General features: G+C 42.5%; 1 protein-coding gene across 1 annotated transcript in view; it reads left to right on the top strand.

Moving 5' to 3' along the window:
- Positions 1-20,106, top strand: part of CNST (consortin, connexin sorting protein) — a 251,209-nt gene that overhangs the window by 203,647 nt on the left and 27,456 nt on the right. The window contains exon 9 of the mRNA XM_069234444.1: positions 13,371-14,152. Coding sequence (XP_069090545.1) covers positions 13,371-14,152 — 782 coding nt within the window. The remainder of the gene's footprint in view (positions 1-13,370; positions 14,153-20,106) is intronic.

The raw sequence follows: 20,106 nt of genomic DNA, 5'->3' as shown, positions 1-20,106 counted from the left end.
TACAATAGTAAAAAGAGGCTTATAAAAAACTAAAAACAGACTGACATCTAAGTAATGAAAACATAATTTAGTTTAAATTATAAATACAAAAATGCAATAAATCGAAAAGGTAATCATTTTGAAAAACTAAATCTGAAAATAAATATACAAATCGGTACTATTGTGAAGAAATACAGAGGCGAGGTTTTGCAGGATGACGGGTTTAGATACCGAGTTAGTAGATTCTAAGGAGATAGCCCAAAGAGCAATACACGAGGAAGGGAGCAGGGTCTGGGTTGCATGGGGGCTAGTAAGGAGACAACCTTGTAGGCCAAACTGTGAAGGTGGAGAGATTGATGAGCCAAGACAGAAAGTAGATTTAGGGACAAGATGGGGAAGAGCAAAGAAGAGTTCCCAGTGAGTGAACAGAAGGGCATGAAATATCTAAGATAATTGCGAAAAGATGAGGAAGAGATGGGTCCAAGGAGAGAGGAGACCCTGTTGGTTTTGCATAGAACGGGACACGAGAAGGAGGAAAAGGCCAGCGCCAGACACAAATAAAATAATTATTTCTTGTGGACACTTGATCTTCCTGCATGCTCCTCAACTTTTGAATATCTCCAGGCACCAGACTGGATCCTGAAACCTTTGCCTTAGCACTCCTCTTCCATAAGCAGCACTGGTGTGACTTCGCTTGCGTCACATAGTAGCACCGTGGCACACTGACTTCAGTTCCTTGTTTTCTGCGCCATTCAGCGCTAATCCGGATCTGCTCTCCATGCGTCTTTCACATTTTAAAAAACATGTTTTACTTAGGGAATAGAGATGCCTCTCCCTAAGAAATTTGAGTTTAAAACCTTCTGTTTCTCCCATGGACAAATGTTCACCTCTGACACCGGCAAAGTCTGCCTGTGATGCCTAGGGCCAAAGCACAACTCAAACTTGTGCGACACATGTGACCTCATGCACACCAAGCCCATCAAGTTGCATGTATGCCAAACACTTAATGTCTCTTGTGCACGACAAGCACAATTCTGGTTGTGGTCGACGTCAGCCTTGAAAACGCATTCAACTCTGGCCTCTAAATCATCGAAAGACAAGAAGAGGAACAACAAGAAGAGAAGCAAAAGAGACAACGACATTTCATGATGTTGCTCAGGGTTCTGAGGTAATTCATCTAGCATGCTCCTCTAGAAGTAACTCCATCGATGCTGTGCTGAGGAAGGCAGCAGAAGTGTTAGAGCTATCCCTACATTCCTAGGACGTTGGGTAGCATAAGCCCTTCAGCCTTCTTCAGTGACATCAGTCGCTACTTCCATTTAAGGAATCCCATTAAGGCAACTTAGGAGTACTCACCTCTGCTCTAGCTGGGAACTGTTTGGTTGCAAGGCAGTATAGACCAGGCTTTTCTCTTAGCGTATTCCTCACCAGAGAGTTTGGTGGTGCAGAGCTTGTCTTGCGCCAAACAGAACACAGGGGCATACCTTATCCCTCTGGCTCCTCTAGATAGAGAGTCCAAAAAACTTGCAGGCTGTAGTGAATAAAATGTTCTCTGCTAGCAGTTTAGCCCTGAGGTGCGTTAATGCTGCATACCTGCTGACAAGATAACACTATGCTCTGTGGGAGGTGGTGAACATGGTGGTGCAGAGTTTACCAGACCACTTTAACATTTTGTTGTACAGGTCATTGGACGTAGTGCACTCTGTGGCCAGGGCCATGGTCTCCTCAGTAGCTCTGAGGAGCACGCCTGGCGACTTAATGGATATGTCATTTTAAGGCTCTTGCATATTTTGGGGATAAGGCTGACTTGCTCTTGGAGAGGTTCAAGGTAGGAATGGGAATTGTCAGGTAATTGGGATTACAATCTCTAGCCCTAGGCTACAGGAAGATTAGGAAGTTTTGAGCCTTTTCAAAGCGTTTTGCCTTCAGTCAAAATCAGCCCTTCCAGCCCCTTCCACAACTGAGCCAATATCTGCAAAGTACAAAGTTGGAGGCAAAGAAAAAGGCAGACCGACTCAGCACCCTTCTTCCTCCTCATCATTCCCTGCACCTCCTAAAAATCTACTTTAATTTTCCATTACAGGAACACACATGATGATGTGGTGGGTGGTTGTTTTTATTTCTGCAGGTTTTAAAGTCCATTACCTTAGACCCTTGGCCCTTGAAGATTATAGAAAAGGTGGGTGGCCTTCCCTTCCGAAAGGTACCTCTTCCAATCCTCCCCCACCTCTGGTCTTTTCATATTAAGGATCACCTTTGAATCCAGCAGCAGGAGGTGATGGTCCTGTTGCAAAAAAGGAGCAACGGGTCCTGTTGCAAAAAGCAGCAATGGAGATGGGCATGGGTGCTACTTTTGGATACTACTTCCTGGATCCCATGATGGTACAACTGTCTGCATCTAATTATCAAACTGAAGGTCTTTAACCTTTACATTTGCAAGAAATTGTTCAAGATGTTGTCCCTGGTGCCGGTATTTTTGTTATTGGAAGCATAAAAGTGGGTCTCTCATCTTGCAAGATGCGTATTTTTACGCACTTATTCTATAGTCAGACAGGTGGTTCCTGTAATTCTTGATCGGATCCACCCACCGCCTGCTTGGATTAGCATTGCCACCCAGGATCCTCAAGAAGATGATGGCAGTGCTTGAGGCACATCTGCACAGGCTAGGTATCTGTTTTCAAATACGTTGTTGATTGAGTTCTCTAGGATTGTTAACCGCAGCTGGTATCGGCCACTAAAAGGTCACAGCATCATTGATGTTTGACCTGGGATTTTCATTAACTCTCCCCCTGTTGAGCCTGCTCAGCACCTCTTCTTCATAAAGGCAGTACTGGATGCAGCATATTTGAGAGCCTTCCCTCCTCAGAGGACCTGAGACACTCTCAGTATGATTCCAATGTGTCGGGACAGAGCTTGTGTTTCAGTCCTGATGGTTCTTCACCACTTAGTTCTGCTGGCTTCCTGTATTCTACTAGTCACGCATGAATGCCTGCACGGGTCCTTTCATGAGTGGTGTCTCTGCAGTGGATCCACGGTGGGGCGAAATGTCAAACACCACTGGAAACTCGCCGGGCACTGTGCTAGATTCACTCTGGTGGTCAGTATAGGGGAACCAGATGCACAGGATGTATTTTTGCCCTCCACCAGAAGCAGGCACAATATTGATGGATGCATCCACCTGTGGTGTGGTGCGTATCCGGAAGAACTGGAGATCCGGAGCCCCTGGTCTCCTGGAGAGCTGGTTCAACACATTAACCTGTGGTCCATTCATCTGACTCTGAAAGTTTTCCTGCCCTTGTCTTTGTGGAATTTCTGTCAAGATCTCGACAGACAACACAACTGCCATGCGGTACATAAACAGTGGAGTTGAAGGTTTCCTCTTCTTTGCAGAGAAGCCCTGGACTCTAGGCCTGAGTGCAGGAGCATGCAATATGGCTTGTTCACCAGTCATCTAGCACAGTGCTTCCCAAACATTTTAGAACCACAACCCACTTTTTAGCACAACAAACCTTTGCAACCCACCTATCCTTAAAGGACGTGAGGTGGGCAATTTTGTTTTTAATGTAACAAAAGCATTGTGTGGTAGTGCATTGTCGTTTATAGACACCACATTTGCCATTGAAATGACCACTTATTTTGCACAGAGACAGTTTGACTGATAAAACTATATTGTACAAAAATTTGAATGTGTGAAAATGGGGTTTCAGCGAATATTTGTCATTTATCCATCACTAAGAAAAGTCTTGATTTGTTCTGATGCTATTAAAGCCACATGAAATGTCATTGATTGTCTTTGTAGAGAATTATCTTGGTGCTGGTTTCTGCCTCTGAAAAACTCTAGGGTTAGAAGATTTGCACTGTAATAAATCTTGTTAGAATGTCTTCAAAAGGGCTAACAGGCTTAGTTGTCGGTCATGATCCTGTAATAAAAAATTAATAAATTGTACAAACATCCATACACATAAATGTGTATCCATATAGCTGTATAGCGAGTCTTTGAGCTAAAGGTGTATGTATGATGAATTATTGAGTACCTAAAGCCATCATTCTACACAAAAGACACTTTCATTCATCAGGTGGACCTTATAGCATTGCCAATGCTTGTTAGATATGCAGGAACCAACCTCTTGTGCTCGACACAGTGGCTTTAGTGTCGGTAACCATCAAATTATTTGTTTTCTTTGGTCTGCCCCTTAAACCACTGACTTGAGCCAGTGTCAATCAGCCTAGAAGAATATTTTAGTCTCATCATGCTTTTGGGGTGTATGCTTCCACCTCGTATGTAGTACTTCTAGTGGAGTACCTGAAAGGGATTTTTCATCTGAAAAGTACACTCAATCATCATACTTTTTGTAACATCCAGTCCTTTATCCCATACATGCCAAGTATACAAAAAAATTTTTTTTGATAATTGTTCCACTGTAAGGCATGTTGGTTCTCTTTGCAGCAAAAGAAATGAATGGTTATGAATGACTAATAGTTCAACTCTCTTGCAATCCTAGCAACTTCCTTCAGCGGCCAGGCCCCAAATAAGATTTGGCATGCCCGGCAGCTCCCCTGCTCCTGCCACCCAGTTGCTCCTGAAATACTAATTTGGCATTCCGGACGGCTTCGGTAAAGTCAGTAGGTCTGGCTAATAACTGAAAATGCATGGCATACATATTGGCTTTGTCAATGTTTGTTAGCTTTGGCTTTATGCATATCATATCTGGAATTATAATATGCAAACCCCCTTTGCGTATAGAAAGTAATAGGATGCAGTAGGGAAAATTGTTGACTTTGGTTGAGCTTTTGAGGTATGCAAGCATTGTCTTTGGAAGGGATTTTTACCAGGATATCACACTGTTATATTGACTGTTTTTATTGCTGGCTCAAGTATAAATAACGTTTTGTATTTTCAGAAACTATTCCAAGGGAAGCATTTGCTGTGCTAACTTGTGTGAAGTACAGGAGTGTATTTGTATTACATCTTTCGATTTCAATCTAATGCATTGTCATACATCCCTGTTCTGATGGATATATCTAACTGCAGATTCCTCACCTTTCGAATATCCCTAGGCCCCATACTGGATCAGGAACTTGAACTTAGCAGTACTCCCGCATGCCAGGCGAGACACTGCTGTGCGTTGCGTTTGCTCCGTCCAGAAGTGATGAACAGAGCTGTACGCAAGTGTCACCCCTGAACACTGACATCTTTTCCTTTCTTTTTACACCTTATGACATTGGTTCCGAGTTCTGCTTGAATTTTTCTTTATCAGTTTGAGATTTTTTTCTCAACAATTCTCCAGCTTTGTGCAACAGTACTGTGTTCACTCCCAAAACTACAGAATATAAGCTTTGCTGGGACGATTGCAAACAAATGTCTTTGTTTTTGGTGTTTGGGATAAGGACCTGAATCCAAGTCATGTGAGGAATGCATCTGAAGGTGATCTGAGAACTTGAAGCAAAGCTGTACATTGCTGAACACCCAATGATACCATTCGAATCCTGCTCCTGTTAGAAGTGTAGAGTGCAGACCTGCTCCATAGGTCATTCCTGCTGCAAAACGTAGACCTGGGTGAAGCCTTCTAGTAAGTTCAAATTGAAGTCGGAGAGGAAACATAAAACCAAGTGAGACTCAATTTCTTCCCCACTATCTTCTATCTTCAGAAAAGTCAAAAGAGCGTCAACATGCCATGAGGGTGTCACCATGCCACTCGGTCCCACTCCTGATACGCAGAGGAGCCAAAATCGCAATTGGTCCTATACACCCAACATACAACATTGCAACAGATCGAGGCCTTAAGTTAGGCTATGTTGCACATCTTTGTTGTTTTTCCAGTTCCTGCTGGCAGATCTGTCCTCCACGCCAACTTCTACTGATGTCTGAATCTTTGTCAGTCCCTTCAACATCACTGCCGACCCAATGCTTGCCCGTACCACATGAGGGCACTTTACTGATGCTGGTGTGACACTCCGGCCTCAACTGTGGTTGCTTTCTTAATCTACCTTGACACACCTGGTCCCATTCAGTCAGATTCAGATAGAAAACTGACTCTGCCATGGAGCCGCTTTCAGGTGGTCCACCAACCTTTTAGTTCCAACTCTGATCAGAGGTGGGCAGCCTTTGTAGATGACAATGGAGATGATGAGAATGACTTGCTCCATTTTTATGAACGTGACAGTCTCTACTTGATCTTGCAGCAGGTCAGTGGTGTGGATACATTCCTGATATCGTGTTGATTTCTCCCATGGGTCCACCAATGGTGGAAAGTGCTTACTTTTCTGTAATGATTAGACATGCAGCTGAGGTTTTGGACCTACAACTCTCTTCTGTGGAGGTAAAGGCTATTATGCTTGCAGAGGTGTTACAGCCAGGGCAGGCTTCTTCTGAACCTTTGCTACCATTCAACAAAGCCCTCGCTGATCTATTGGTAGGCATTTGGGTGAAGCTTTGTTTTCTTGCAGTGAATAAACAGGCTGCCATCCACCATAGGCTGGCATCAGTTAATCACAATTTGCTGACTCCACATCGAATCCCAGCGTTTTTGGTGGTCCAAGTTTCTACCAGCCAGGTGAACCCCAATTCGTTCCACATACCCCAAGGCCCCTGGGCAGGAAGTCCAACAAAATGAGACATTTGGGTAATTCATGTTCTTACCAGCTAACTTAGCCTTGAGGCTTGTAAGTGCCAGTTGCGTACTTGACCAGTATACTCACTCACTCTGGGACATGGCTGATGAGGTCGTCAGCAATCCCTGAGGACTTGCGGGCCTCCTTGGCTCAAACTATTCAAGATACAGCTAAATACATCATTAGGTTTGGCCTGAATACTACAGATTGCTTGAGTTGGGTGGTCTGCACCAGTTCAGTGGTTCATGGACACACTTGAATGAGATCTGCGGCTTCTCTGGGGATGTCCATGCATCTCTTATGGATGTGCCTTTTGACAGATCTCGCCTGTTTGCCAAAAAGACAGATTTGGCCCTGAAACACTTTAATGCTAGCTGAACCATAGACTGTTCCTTGGACCTTTCAGAGCTTGCAGGGCAGTTTCCTCAGCTGTTTTTGCTCTTTTGAGGTTACTCCGGAATGTTGCTATACATGCAGTGCCAAGCCCCCTAAGCCCTGCAACAGAGGCCTTTGCCCTATTTAGATTTTAACCATCTGATTCCCTTCCTATGGAAGAACAGATTAAGGATGCTTATAATGGCTCAGTACATGTCTTCCCTGGATCAGATGACTGGATGGTAGCCACGGACTTGCATGGTGTATATTTTCATATATCTATCATGTAGTCCCACAATCATTAACTGTGGTTTAAGGTAGGCCAGGACCATTTTTAGTTTGCTGTGCTCCCCTTCAGCCTCACCAGTGCCCCTCGGGTGATCGCAAAAGTGGTAGGAGTGGTCTCTGCCCACCTTCGGGGTTTGGGGATACTCGTTTTCCTATACCTTGCTTATTTGTTGTTGAAAGGGAGTTCACCACAGTCAGTCTTAGACCACCTCCAGAGGATGGCAAACCTCCTGACCTCGTTTGGGTTCACAGTCATTTTGCTGAAGCCACACCTGACTCCATTGCAGAGTCCCAATTTTATCGGTGTCATTGTGGATATGGTACAGTTCAGGGCATTCCCTCCGTCACAATGATCCCATAATTGGGTCATGGTCCCGATGTTTGAGCCTTGGTCCTGGGTTTCTATATGAGTGGCTCAGAGGCTTCTTGACCTGTTGCATCCAGCTAGTTGACTTTGCTAGGCACTCTATGTGGCTCTGCAGTGAAACTTGAAGTCTCAGTGGACTCTGCACTAAGGGAGTCTGTCTGATTTTACCCTGGTTTTGGAGTAGACTTCAAAATATCTGTAGTGATGCTACTTGAGTGCAGTTGGCACACTAACCACCCCAAGATGACTGTAGTGACAGATATGTCACTGCTTGGTTGAGGAGGTCATGTGGAAGAGATGGGCGAAGAGAAGACTGTTTTCCAGCAAAAGCCTGACTCCAAATCAGCCTGTTGGAGTTGAGGGCCATTTGTCAGGCGCTAAAGGCCTTTTTAGCATCCATGAAAGGGAGGCTGGTACAGGTCCTCACAGACAACACCACCACTATGTGGTACTGCAATATCAGGGCAGTGCGGTGTCCTGTGTTCTGTGCTAAGAGGCTGTTTGCCTCTGTGGTTGGCTGGGACAACAGAGTATTTCCCTGGTCGTAAACCACATTGTGGGATCTTTGAAAGCTAGGTCCGGTGAGGTTGTCTGACAGAGCCTTGTTGATCATGAGGGGCTCAGGGCCTATTCGGAAAGTAGGTATAACCCTGGCTTGGAGTCTTGCGCACTCTCGACTATGAACTTGTGTATGTTAGAGTTCCATAGAACACTCTTTGTTTAGGAACTCATTCAGGCTAGAGTGGAGCCAGAGACTCATGTACGCCTTCCCACTTCTGCTTCTCCTTCCCAAGTTCTGAAGAAAATCAGGAACAACCAGACCCAACCCATTCTAGCGGCTCTGACTTGGGCCAGGAGAGTCTGGCACTTATAACGTCTAGGCCTAAGACTCTGCCCCAGATCCAGGCTTCCACTCCAGGAAGATGTTCTGTCTCAGAGTTCTGTAGCCAGGCCACACAATCTACATATTTGTGCATGGGGATTGAGCGGCAGCAATTGACTCTGATTTTACTTCTGAGTTTGTGGGTGTTATCCTTGTTGCAAGGCACTCCTATACTAAGTCCATTTATGCCAGATGCAGGGACACATTTATAGCCTGGTGCCGTGTCCGCAACACAGACCTGTTACAAGCCTATTTGTTGGATGTTATATTCCCTGTTTTATCTTTGGCCCAGCAAGGACTTCCAGTGGGCACCATTGATGGTTATTTGTCACCCTTTCGGCCTTTTTTGCATGTTCAAGATGAGCTGTCTTTGTTTAAATCACCTGTTGTGATGAGGTGTTTAAAATGTTAAAGACAAAGGTTTTCCCCCTAAATACTTTATAATTCCACAGTGGGATCTCAATTATTCTCCCTTTGATCTGACGCAGAACTGCTCATTATATCATCTAACTCCAAATACTGTGTCCCTCGTTGGTCTTACTTCTGCTCGTTGCATGAGAGAAGTTCAGGTGGTCTCAGTGCAGCAGCGCTAGACCACCCAATTCCCAGAAAAAAATCAGCTTTTTTGCCAAACATTGCGACTCCTTTTTATTACTCTGGATAATCAGTCACTCTCCCAACATTCTTTCCTCCGCCTCACCCCTCGAACGAGCAGAGACTACATCGACTGGACTCCAAGAGAACCTTAAACTTTTAGATCTCTCACACCAATGACTATTGGGTGGACGATCAGCTTTTCTTAGGGGGTTTTTGCAAGTTGATGCAGAAAAGGAAGGTCAAGGTGGATAGTCCTTTGCATCAGAATCTGCTACGCAGTGGCCAAGAAGTAGCCTTCAAATGACTGGGGACTCATTCCACCAGAGCCAAGGCTGTTACCACAGTTGGCACACAGAATGCCTGTTCTTGACATTTGTAAGGCTGCACCTTGGATACCCATACACACAGTCATGTAGCTTTACTGCCTTGGCAGGTAGCTCCAATGGGATGGACATTTCACCCATTCGGTCCTGCAGGTCTATTTGGTCAGACCCCATTCCAGAGACCACCTTGGGAAGTACTGCTTTAGTATCTATTCTAAAGGTGAGACATCTGCTGTTAAAAGTATCCATCAAAGGAACAAGTTGCTTGCCTTAGGTAACACTCTTTCCGGTGCATACTTTATCTAATCACACTGAGCCACATGGCACCACCTCCCGGTGCGCAGGAGCACTGCTATACAAAAGTTTCTGAATTTAGTATGGCTTCTGGGGATATTCTAAAGGTGATGAGTCTGCAATTAGTGTCCACCAGAGCCTAATCGAGAGCTAGTAACATGTTATCCTAGTAAAAAGATTAATTGAATGCAGCCAGTGATATGCTGAACATGTATGATAGGTGGCAGTATAAGCAAATGAAAAATACTACGTTTAATTTGCATCTTTTTTCAGTATTGGTCCACGTCAGAAGTGGATGTTCACATGATGTATGTTGTTAAAGTTATGCTAAAGGCACATGAACTGCGTCCCTCACTTATTATGCATGAGATGATTCCGCTAAACACCTTATTTTCACCTTTGGGGGGATGAGGAACTTTTACGGTCTGACGAAAAAAAATATCTCTTGAACGCTTATATCTGTAGACACATATGGATAGTAACTTTAATAATAAAAAAAAACAGACCGGAGCGTTTTCATTCTGTTCTTGATATATTTTGTTAATCAATAGCACCACACAATTATTTTTTTTGTCTCTTTCCAAAACGGAGATTGTCAGTGGCTAGGGCCATCTCTTACACTGCTGCTCCCAAATAAACACATCTGTAGTTTTCTATAAACTGGCGATATAAGCACACTAAATCATGAATGAACACATTTCTTTAATCCGATTTGTTTGTACTAAAATTCCGTGAAAAAAATGTCAGCAACTACCCGAGATCCTTACTTTGAAACATTTTTTATAGACATTTACTAGAAGTACAGTTTAGTTGATGTGTGGGGGCGTTTCCCACTCATTCCAAGATTCTGATCCGCAATGGCCTCCAAATACCCCACCCAATTTTGAGCCCCGCTCCGAAGGTCGGGTCCATGCTGCTCAGTACTCGTTGGGAAATACTTTTTAACCCATTCCATTTGAACAGTCACAGAAAGATATTCGCCGTAGTACTCTCGATATCCGTTAAAAAAAAAAAAAAAAAAGAGAGATTTTTCTAGAAAGCCCAAAATATTTCAACTTCTGCTGCCATATCCATGTGAAGACTACAATGCTATGTACACAGACACTTCTGTGGCTTGAGCAGAACAGATGAAAGCAGGTTTCTGATGATCAAGTCTGAAGCTTTTATAAACCAACAGGAATCCGATGTTTGATTGGCTCTCAAGAAGATAAGAAACCAAGGGCCAGATGTAGGAAAAAAGCATTTTGCGACTTGCAAATTGCGAGTCCCTGCGACTCGCAATTTGCAAGTCGCAAATTGCTATGCAGTACGGTGTCTCAGACACCGACTGCAACTCGCTATGGGGTCGCAATGACCCACCTCATGAATATTCATGAGGTGGGTCGCAAATTGCGGCCCCATTGCGAGTATAGGCACTCGCTAACATGGAGGCCTGCTGACGTCAGCAGACCTCCATGTTAGCGACCTGCTTTTAAATAAAGCAGTTTTTTTTTTTTTTTTAAGTGTAGCCCGTTTTCCCTAAGGGAAAACGAGCTGCACTTAAAAAAAAAAACGAAACCTTTAGTTTCGTTTTTTTTCAGGGCAGGGAGTGGTCCCTTGGACCACTCCCTGCCCTGAAAAAATATTTTGGGCTCCAGTCACAAACTGGAAGGGGTCCCATGGGGACCCCTTCCAATTTGCGATTAGGTTACCATCCACTTGAAGTGGATGGTAACTGCGATGCCATTTGCGACCGCATATGCGGTCGCAAATGGTATTGCATCCCAATGCGACTCGCAAATAGGAACGGAACACCCCTTCCTATTTGCGAGTCTGAAATGCATTTTGCGAGTCGGTAACGACTCGCAAAATGCATTTCTGCATTGGGATACGCGTTTTGCGACTCGCAAACGGCAAATTTTGCCGTTTGCGAGTCGCAAAACTTTTGCTACATCTGGCCCAAAGTGTTAATCTGTAAGGCAAATCTCTAAATGTGTGTTATTTAATAGTACTAGAGAATTGAAGATAGTGAGATGTAGTGCTACTAATGTATAATTTCACAAAAGAGGCCCACTAGTGGACAGGGCATGCTGAGTGCACTGTGTTACCTATAGGTGGTAATTCGAAAGAGGGTAGGGACTGGTTGCATTTGGAGACCAAATTATTCTGTCACCACTCATAAAATATTTCCAGACGTACCGGCCTATCAAATTGATCTCATTTGCAGAGAGATAAACAATTAAGTGGAATTGAAGTCTTCATTTGTATGTATGTTTCTGTACATTTTCTTTACCTGTATGCCTGTGACTGATTGCGGGCTTTGTGCCCAAAGCACGTGGGTATCTGATGTCTGGGGGCCTATGGCTAAGATTGCACCTAAATTGTCGCTAGGTGTACTGCTATATTTGCGTGAATGAATGGCCTATGTCACGGTGTGCATAGTTGTGTGCATTCCCATTTCCGACTGCTTAATTAATGATGCAGTTAGTTGAAACAATTTGCCTCTGTTGATGACACAGCCCAAAGAGGGAGACAGCCTTCCAGTTGCAAACTCCTTGGAACCAGTGCCTATTGGCTGTGGGCTGGGGTTAAAAATAGATATTCTTCAAAATGTGACAACATTGCTTTTTATGTTCAGGTTAAGGTTTAGCAGGACTGCTGGTGTAAAAGCAGATGTCAATCTAGAAATGTACCTTTATTCGCCACCGTGTGAAATCACTAGATCTGCAAGTAATGCAGAGTTGTATCAAACTAGAGAGCATTGGTATTGAAGCTTTTCATACTACTTGATTTTAATTTCAACTTCCCTACCTTCATCTGCAAGTCCATCTTTCCAGACCTCACCCATTTCAGAATCCCGTTTGCCTAAAAAACAATATTCAGATATAATTGTCCTAGAAGTATACCTGTGTTCCCAATAAATTGCATTCCCCCCAGCTACCATGCCGGTTGCACTTTCCATCAAAATAAATTAATATCCCACATCTTGCAGATAAATCTGGGTATTTGTTCTGGGCTCTGTAGTAAGCGATATTCTGAGGGGTCCCCGGAGGAATAATTGTGATTACACTACAAAAAGACCTAAATAGTTAAATAGTAAGCAGGGGTTTGCTTGTTTTCCTCTTACCTCCCAAGGCCCAATAAATACAAAAAGTAGGGGACTGTTGTTAAATCTTTGAAAACCGCCACATTATAATCTTAATTATGGAATGGTTGAGCTGCCAGGGCAAAACGGTCTAAATAAAAGTAGAGCAGCATATGAATTTAAGTTGCAGTATGACACTGAATAAAAAATCACATTTGTTCTGTAATCAAAAGCTGCAAGTTAAAGGTTTGCCTTCTGTTTAGGAGAGGAAACCCAGTGTTCCATCTGACAGACTTCATATGCCAGTATTTGGTATGGAAATTTCTGTGCTGCATAAAAACCACCAATCAAATATTAATTGTATCTTATGTTCATTATTAACTGGTCTATAAGCTTCTCTAGTGGATAGGAATTCATTCTGCCTCATTACTGTGCAATGTTATTGGGTCACAGCCCGTTTCCTTTCTGCTGTGCTAATGTATTGTGGGATTTGTACAGCACGCTAATCGGCAGAGTCTTATTCTTTCTGCTCTGCTGATCTATAAAATCATTTTAAAATACCTGAACCGTTTTTCTGTTAATGTTTAGATCGTGATTCTTGGATTGGCGTCATCCCAAAAAGGTCCAGTCAGGAGAGAGCAGTGGAGAACAGTGCAAGTCCTCCTTCCGGCAGCACCGTGGACAGCCTCACAAACGACAGCAGGCTTCGGTCAGCTTCTGGACAGGAGCAAATGGATGAGCTGTACTGCAGCGATGAATCACCATTGGAAGCACACACCCTGTCCCCAGGGCCGGTGGGCAGGCCTCGTTCCGACTGCTTGTCCTGTGGGGATGCCAGGAACGATACTAGCAGCCTGCTGCTGGACAGAGTCCAAGTACCAGAGGAGGTGCTTCCAGTGATTGACTCACTGGATTCAGACACCGGATTGCACTCAGAACCCAAAAATGGGTTTTCACAAACAGGAAGAGATTCACTGCGATCTGAACACTATAATGACAGCACTGGCTCAGTTGCTGTATTTGGCCAACATCTGCCTGGTCCTGGGGGGGAAGGCAGTGGGCGAACTCCTCAAGATAGAACTGATCCTTGTGGAAAGGGGTGCAATGATAAAACATTTGGGCGTGTATGTGCTTCCCTTCCACAAAGAGTGGAGCAACAACCAGGAGATCAGCTAACAGAGTATTCAGCTGAAAACCCTACAAATGCTGACAGAAACAACACAGAAATATCTGTGGAAAGCCTTGAATGCTCCTTGGATGACTCTGAAAGTGTTCCAGATGAAGAGGTCTCTTACAGCCCAGGGGAGGTTGTATTAGAAGACAGCATCATCTCTCTTGATGAGCTTGCGAAACGCATAGAGGTGGAAGAGGTAAGGAACTGTCTTTAAGCTTGATTATATGTTTTATTTTTATTTTATTTTTATTTTATTTTTTTACTTGTTATAGCTTGTATGGAGCAGCTACCAAAGGATTAGTCTTGCCTCTTCATGTTACAGATGAAACACCGAGACCTGGTGATGTGATTAAACACTAGGTAGTATTTTAAGTGACCTCGGAATTGCCCAAACCTGGCCATAGCATAGCCTCTGCTAAAACAATAGAACATGTTGTACGGTGTTTTAGCAAACGTTGAGTTTTCACTCTCTGATAATGCTTCATTTACCCTTACTTCTGATCATGTACCAAGCTAGGGCAACAATCCCCACCACAGGTTAATTTTGTCACCAGATAAAGTGTCTTGCAAGGAGGTGTGTTCCTCGCAACCTTGACCACCAGCCAGCATCTCCGGCTGGTAGTGGAGAGCTTGGGTGGTATGTTGACATGGAATTGGGGTTCACAGTGTAGATGCTGTAATCCTCACGAACATAAGACCGGCTAACCCAACAGGTGTTTTCTGCATATTGTAGCTACTTTAGCAAAATACATATTTGTACTTGTTGCACAAGTGAATAGGTATCTCTGTAGCTTGTGAACAATGTTTCTGCAAGGTTTCTAATGATTAGGAACTTGCTGTAGCAACAGTATCTTTAGTATTAAAATTTAAGTAACAAACCCGTACTCCAACATGCTGACAGTTAATACTGATGTGGCTCTAGCTATGTGATAGTCTATACCGGTAAAATGCACCAGCACATATGTAGATTTCCCTACTGTAGAAGTTAAGAGCATCTTTAAAAAGTTCCATGCTATATGTCAATGGAGTTTGACACTGTGCCAAAATTGCTTGCAAGTAGGTAAGCAGTGAGAATGATGTACATTTCAGAAAACTAGATGTTCTGTTAGATCGAAAAAATTAATTAATTTTGCCACCACACGGGTTTATCACTAAAGAGAGCCTGTCATAGCTATTCTTAAATGGCCAGTAGATGTCTTTTATATTTTCTACATATGGGGCTCCAGAATGCTAGTGCACTTTCACAGGAATGACATCGGAGCTAAATTAGCAGGTCAAATGCTTCTACTAAAACAAGTGCTCTACTCAAATAACCTGAGCCCTGGCATCAGAGAAGGGACAAAGTGCAGTCTCCATTTAAAAAGTAGAGTACAAGCTTAGTTGTCATGCACCATATAATTTTAGTTAATGTTACGTGAATGAACTTTGTCCTGGTGCACTTTCACTTACAGTGGTTTAATGTAAGTGAAAGGATTACACAAATATTTTTTAAATCAAATGGATAGACAAGATTTATGAACTACATTCATATATATAAAAAAACATTCTCCTGAAACAAAAGTATTCTTTTAATATTTGTGGGAGTAGACAAATACTCTAGTTTTTGCAGCTTGGATTCTGGCATAATATAAGGCATAGCAGGAACAGTAGCAGATATATTAAAGGTTAAGATAATTCTATTTTTACTCAGTAAGCCTCTCATTGTGATCTTGGTCAGTTACCATAAGAATTAGTGTGTGTTTAGCCAGTTTAGAAGAAATTCGATGGTGTGCAGTAGACTAAGTTCTTCATTAAGGTAGATAAAGCAACTTACCTAACGGCACAGATTATTTTAATAGTGCTCCCATTTTCTTTAGTACCTTTTTTCTTAAGATCTTCTTATCAAGAATAATTTGGCAGCGGAAAAGGGAGTGAACTCTTAGAATTACCGTAAATGTCCAGTTTTCATGAATCAATAGCACTCCAAGATAATTTCATTCTGCGAAGTTTGCTAGAGATACTAATTTTAGTCATTATTCAAGTGGAAGCAGCAACTGTATGTAACATACTTGTCTCAGATAAGTGAAGTTTTTTTCTCACTCAAAGTTGAGTAAATAGACTTATCCCCTTCGACGTTTAGGCGCTCTCATTGATACAAGTGTGTCTGATGGTAATCCTTTTGCCTGGCAGTAGTTGACAGCATCAACATTGATTCCTGGCTGATGACTATTTCTGCATGAATGAATGAAAGATTACTCTGTAATCCTCAATTATCATTAGATTGACTGTTCTTTCTGCATATGCTCCAGTTTACTTATCAATGTGTGTTAGTCTCTGTAGAGTGGATAAAGTGGCTGTGTTGAGTCAGCCCTGTATGGACTGTATGACAAGTCTGAGCTTGCAGATGAGCGAGAAGTGTCAGGATTGGCCCAGTCATCTACTGACACTGAATTTCCACAAAGATACTCAGACTGCGGTCTGCATTGGAAATTGTAAGCATTTGCAAAGTCCTCCCCAGGTGACCTAATGTGCTCCTGTGCCATGTACTAATGCTCGATTGTTACTATAGAAGTGCCAAATAAAAACCGGTATCTAAGGATTTGCAGTGTAAGATGTCAGCTCTTCTCTGGGAAGGAATGAGTGAGCGCATTCAACACATAGTGATTAGTACACCATGTCAGCCTGTCATTGAAAGCAAGTTATCAATTTGAACTTCTAATGGCTGTATTTCTTTTTTTACAGTTGTTTTTTTTTCACAATCTGCACTGGGTGGGGCTATCATATGTATAATTTTGATTGTTATGGTTTTAAAAGTATAGGGTGTGATGACTTGAATTTCCTGATTCAAGCTTTTGTTTAATATACCAACACGGAAGTTTTTTAATTTCAGTTTGAGGCGTTGCCATTTGTCAATATGCAGTGATGCCTAGTTTTCAGCACCAGTTGACTCCCCTTTCTGTTTAAGTAGAGTAAGTGCTACTTGCAAGGCATTGCACGCTCTTAATTCTTGAGAATGGCATTATAAATCTTAACGGTTTCATCTATTATAGCATTAAGAATCACATAGGCAGATGAGTCGGGGATTAACCAATCAGTCTTGAGAAGTACTTGTTGTCTTGTTGATAGAATTCCGTTTATCAATGATTCATAACGTTCATCCTGGAGGGCTATATCTGTGCCACCTGTTAAGGCCAACAACTGAATATGTAAATGAGTTAAACCAGTGGTTCCCAACCTTTTGACTTCTGTGGACCCCCACTTTATCATTACTGGAACCTGGGGACCCCCACTGAATCATTATTGGAATCCGGGGACCCCCCACTTAGTCAATACTGAACGCTGGGGACCTAATCTGTTAATATTCTTTAATTTTCTAAGCAGTCGCGGACCCCCAGAAGAGGCTTTGCGGACCCCCAGGGGTCCCCGGACCACAGGTTGGGAACCACTGAGTTAAACCATTGTATGTTTATATCGATGTGCGGTTACATAGCAAAGATGCAATCAGTGAGTGGTTTGAGGGGGAGTGGAGTTCTGAGAATTGAGGTGGACTGATACTTCATTGTGACGAGGTGTGCTTCCCTAAACTGCAATAGGATTGAGGCTGTCCTAGTGGATAAAGAGATGTTGTTCCAGATTCTGTGTTCACAAATGGAGAAGTCTGTTGCCTTTTATTGTATTTGCCTCTCATCTGATGTTGTCCTGCCAAGAGTCATCGGAAATGGTGAGCGTTTTAGCCATCTAGATGGAGGATGTTGGTCTTGATGGCGTTGTAGCTGATGCAGATGGTTTTTAAGATGGTGTGGAAAACCATCTCCAGCACCAGATCATGCTTACTTTGATCCAAGCAAGACACACTTCTCGTAGATCACTTTACTATCTCTTAATGTGTAATATCCGTTATTAAACTTAGTCAACCAACTGGAAACTTTGTGTTTTCATCCAATGTTGATTTTTATGTTTTTGCTTTATTTAAAAATACTCTTAATGCAGAATCTTAAATATTCTGTTATCTATTTATGTTAATGGACCCACCATAGTGACTTCTTTACTTCAGCCACTACAGTTGTACTTCACGTCTATACACAGGCTTTCATCCTTCCACACGCTCATGAATTTCTTTCTGGGACACAGAGAATAAATCTGAAATTGCAGTTGCGCTGGTTTACAGGATGCATATAAATAGAATGAGATTCATATATATTGATCCGACTGCTGTTGATTCGCTATAGTTCCATTAGATTTCTCATCAGAAGCTACTTTTGATAATGTAATTAAGCAGCTGCCGAAGAGCTAAGCTGATGTAACTTCTTTCCACTGCAGATCTCTTCCTGCTTCTTCTTTTAGTGAAGGCACAGATGAAGGTTGTTATTGTTGTATTTTAGATGTATGGTCGTAAAAAAGTCCAGCTACAAATTTTTTTATTGTATAGTATCGTGATGTCCAACTGAAGATTAAATAGTCTGTTTCCACTAGCCCGTCTTGATAGAAACACAATATTTTTTTGTATGAACTGTTTATTTTAAACAGTGATTGTTACCCCTGTATCATCTAAAGTTTGGGCCTTCCTATTCGAAAACACGCAGTTCAGTAAAGCACAGCTCTTTCAGGCATTCCTACATAACTAGGTCTTGTAAGGCCATCCTAAAGACAAATCCTGCAGTTGTGTCTGCGGAACAGATTGTACAGCTCCCTTTCTTCTCATGAGAACTGATTTCTGCAGTTGCTTCATCAATCTTACTGGAAAAGGGAGAGGAGTTGCCAATGATAGTAAAATTGTATAGCACTTCATCCACGTTTCTGTGGCCAAACATTCCTTCTGACATCTTGTCTTTGGTAGCTCCTTTGCCTTTCCTATTCACCACCTATTCAAGCCATTCAATAATAGCCTTCAGATTAGTTGTCCAAGATCACCTTCCTCTTTGCTCATTTTCAGCACTTCTTCCTCTGCCGAGACTGTACCTAATAAATTGTCCAGCTTCTCAAATATTTCCTCGGGGGTAGGCCCATATGTATACAGTGGGAGAGCATGGGCATTTTCGATATAACCACTTGGTTTATCTTGGACATAGGCAATATATTCACATGTCTAAAAATGTCATTAACCCATACAAAATGCTAGGTGTTAAAATCAAGACTCTTTTCTCATGTATGACAATTCTCAAAATCCATATATTTAAATGAGTGCACAAACTACTATTAAGACGGAATTGGCAAGTGAGGGAATTGCAGATTTATCTCAATTTATTCTAAGCCTGAAACTGAGCCAGGATTTCCATTTCATCCAGTAATTTAGGAACAGTTTGTAAGGAATATCAGAATACACCAGCACATCATCAGCATTGAGCGATAAAATGTATACAAGCTTTCCCACCCGGAGTCCTCACTCCTCTCATAGTTTTATGCACACCTACCTAAGTTTGTTGTTTTTTAAAATTTAGTTTGTAATGACATGCAACACAGTTTTGTGCACAAGCTTCATGGCGAACTCTCATATTATGATTTTATCCTGTTGTCAACAAAACGGTTCCCCTCCCTTCCCCAGACCCACCCCTTTGCTCTTGACAGTAATCACATGTGGCGGTTAGGCATTGTTCCCTTCTTGAAGCTGTCTTGCCCCATTCTAACTAAACAGCCTCTTCATCATTCATAAGCAGGTCAACCACCATGACAGATCTCATGCACTCTCCATCTCCATTCAGGCAATTATGGAGTTAATTAGACATAGCGCTGGGGTCTGTGCATTCCAAAACCTAACTCTCCTCACCTCGTATTCCTTCACGGGGGCCTGGAGTCTGGGGGATCCCTCATTTCCTCTAGCATGGCTGCCCATGCCCACAGGCCGTCGTCAACACACTTACAAGAGTTGTACCTCCAGGGATAGATAGGTAGATAGATAGATAGATAGATAGATAGATAGATAGATAGATAGATAGATAGATAGATATATGTATATATATATATATATATATATATTCACCAGTAGCTAGTTCTAAAGCAATTTAACCCAGCACATGATTACTCCCTTTCCAAGATTATTTTGCTCCACAGCAGTCAAGAATGCCGATCCTGCTCTGTTGGATGCCTTTTCTGTGTCCACTAACACTCCTGCTCATTTATCCTCACTATTAACTATTTCTGCCGTCAACGTGACAGTATTTTTGGTTTATGTGC

Source organism: Pleurodeles waltl, chromosome 5 (assembly GCF_031143425.1).
Source record: "Pleurodeles waltl isolate 20211129_DDA chromosome 5, aPleWal1.hap1.20221129, whole genome shotgun sequence".
NCBI classification, from domain to species: Eukaryota; Metazoa; Chordata; class Amphibia; order Caudata; family Salamandridae; genus Pleurodeles; species Pleurodeles waltl.
Note: the sequence above shows the minus strand (reverse complement) of the source record. Positions and strands in the feature narration are given on the sequence as shown.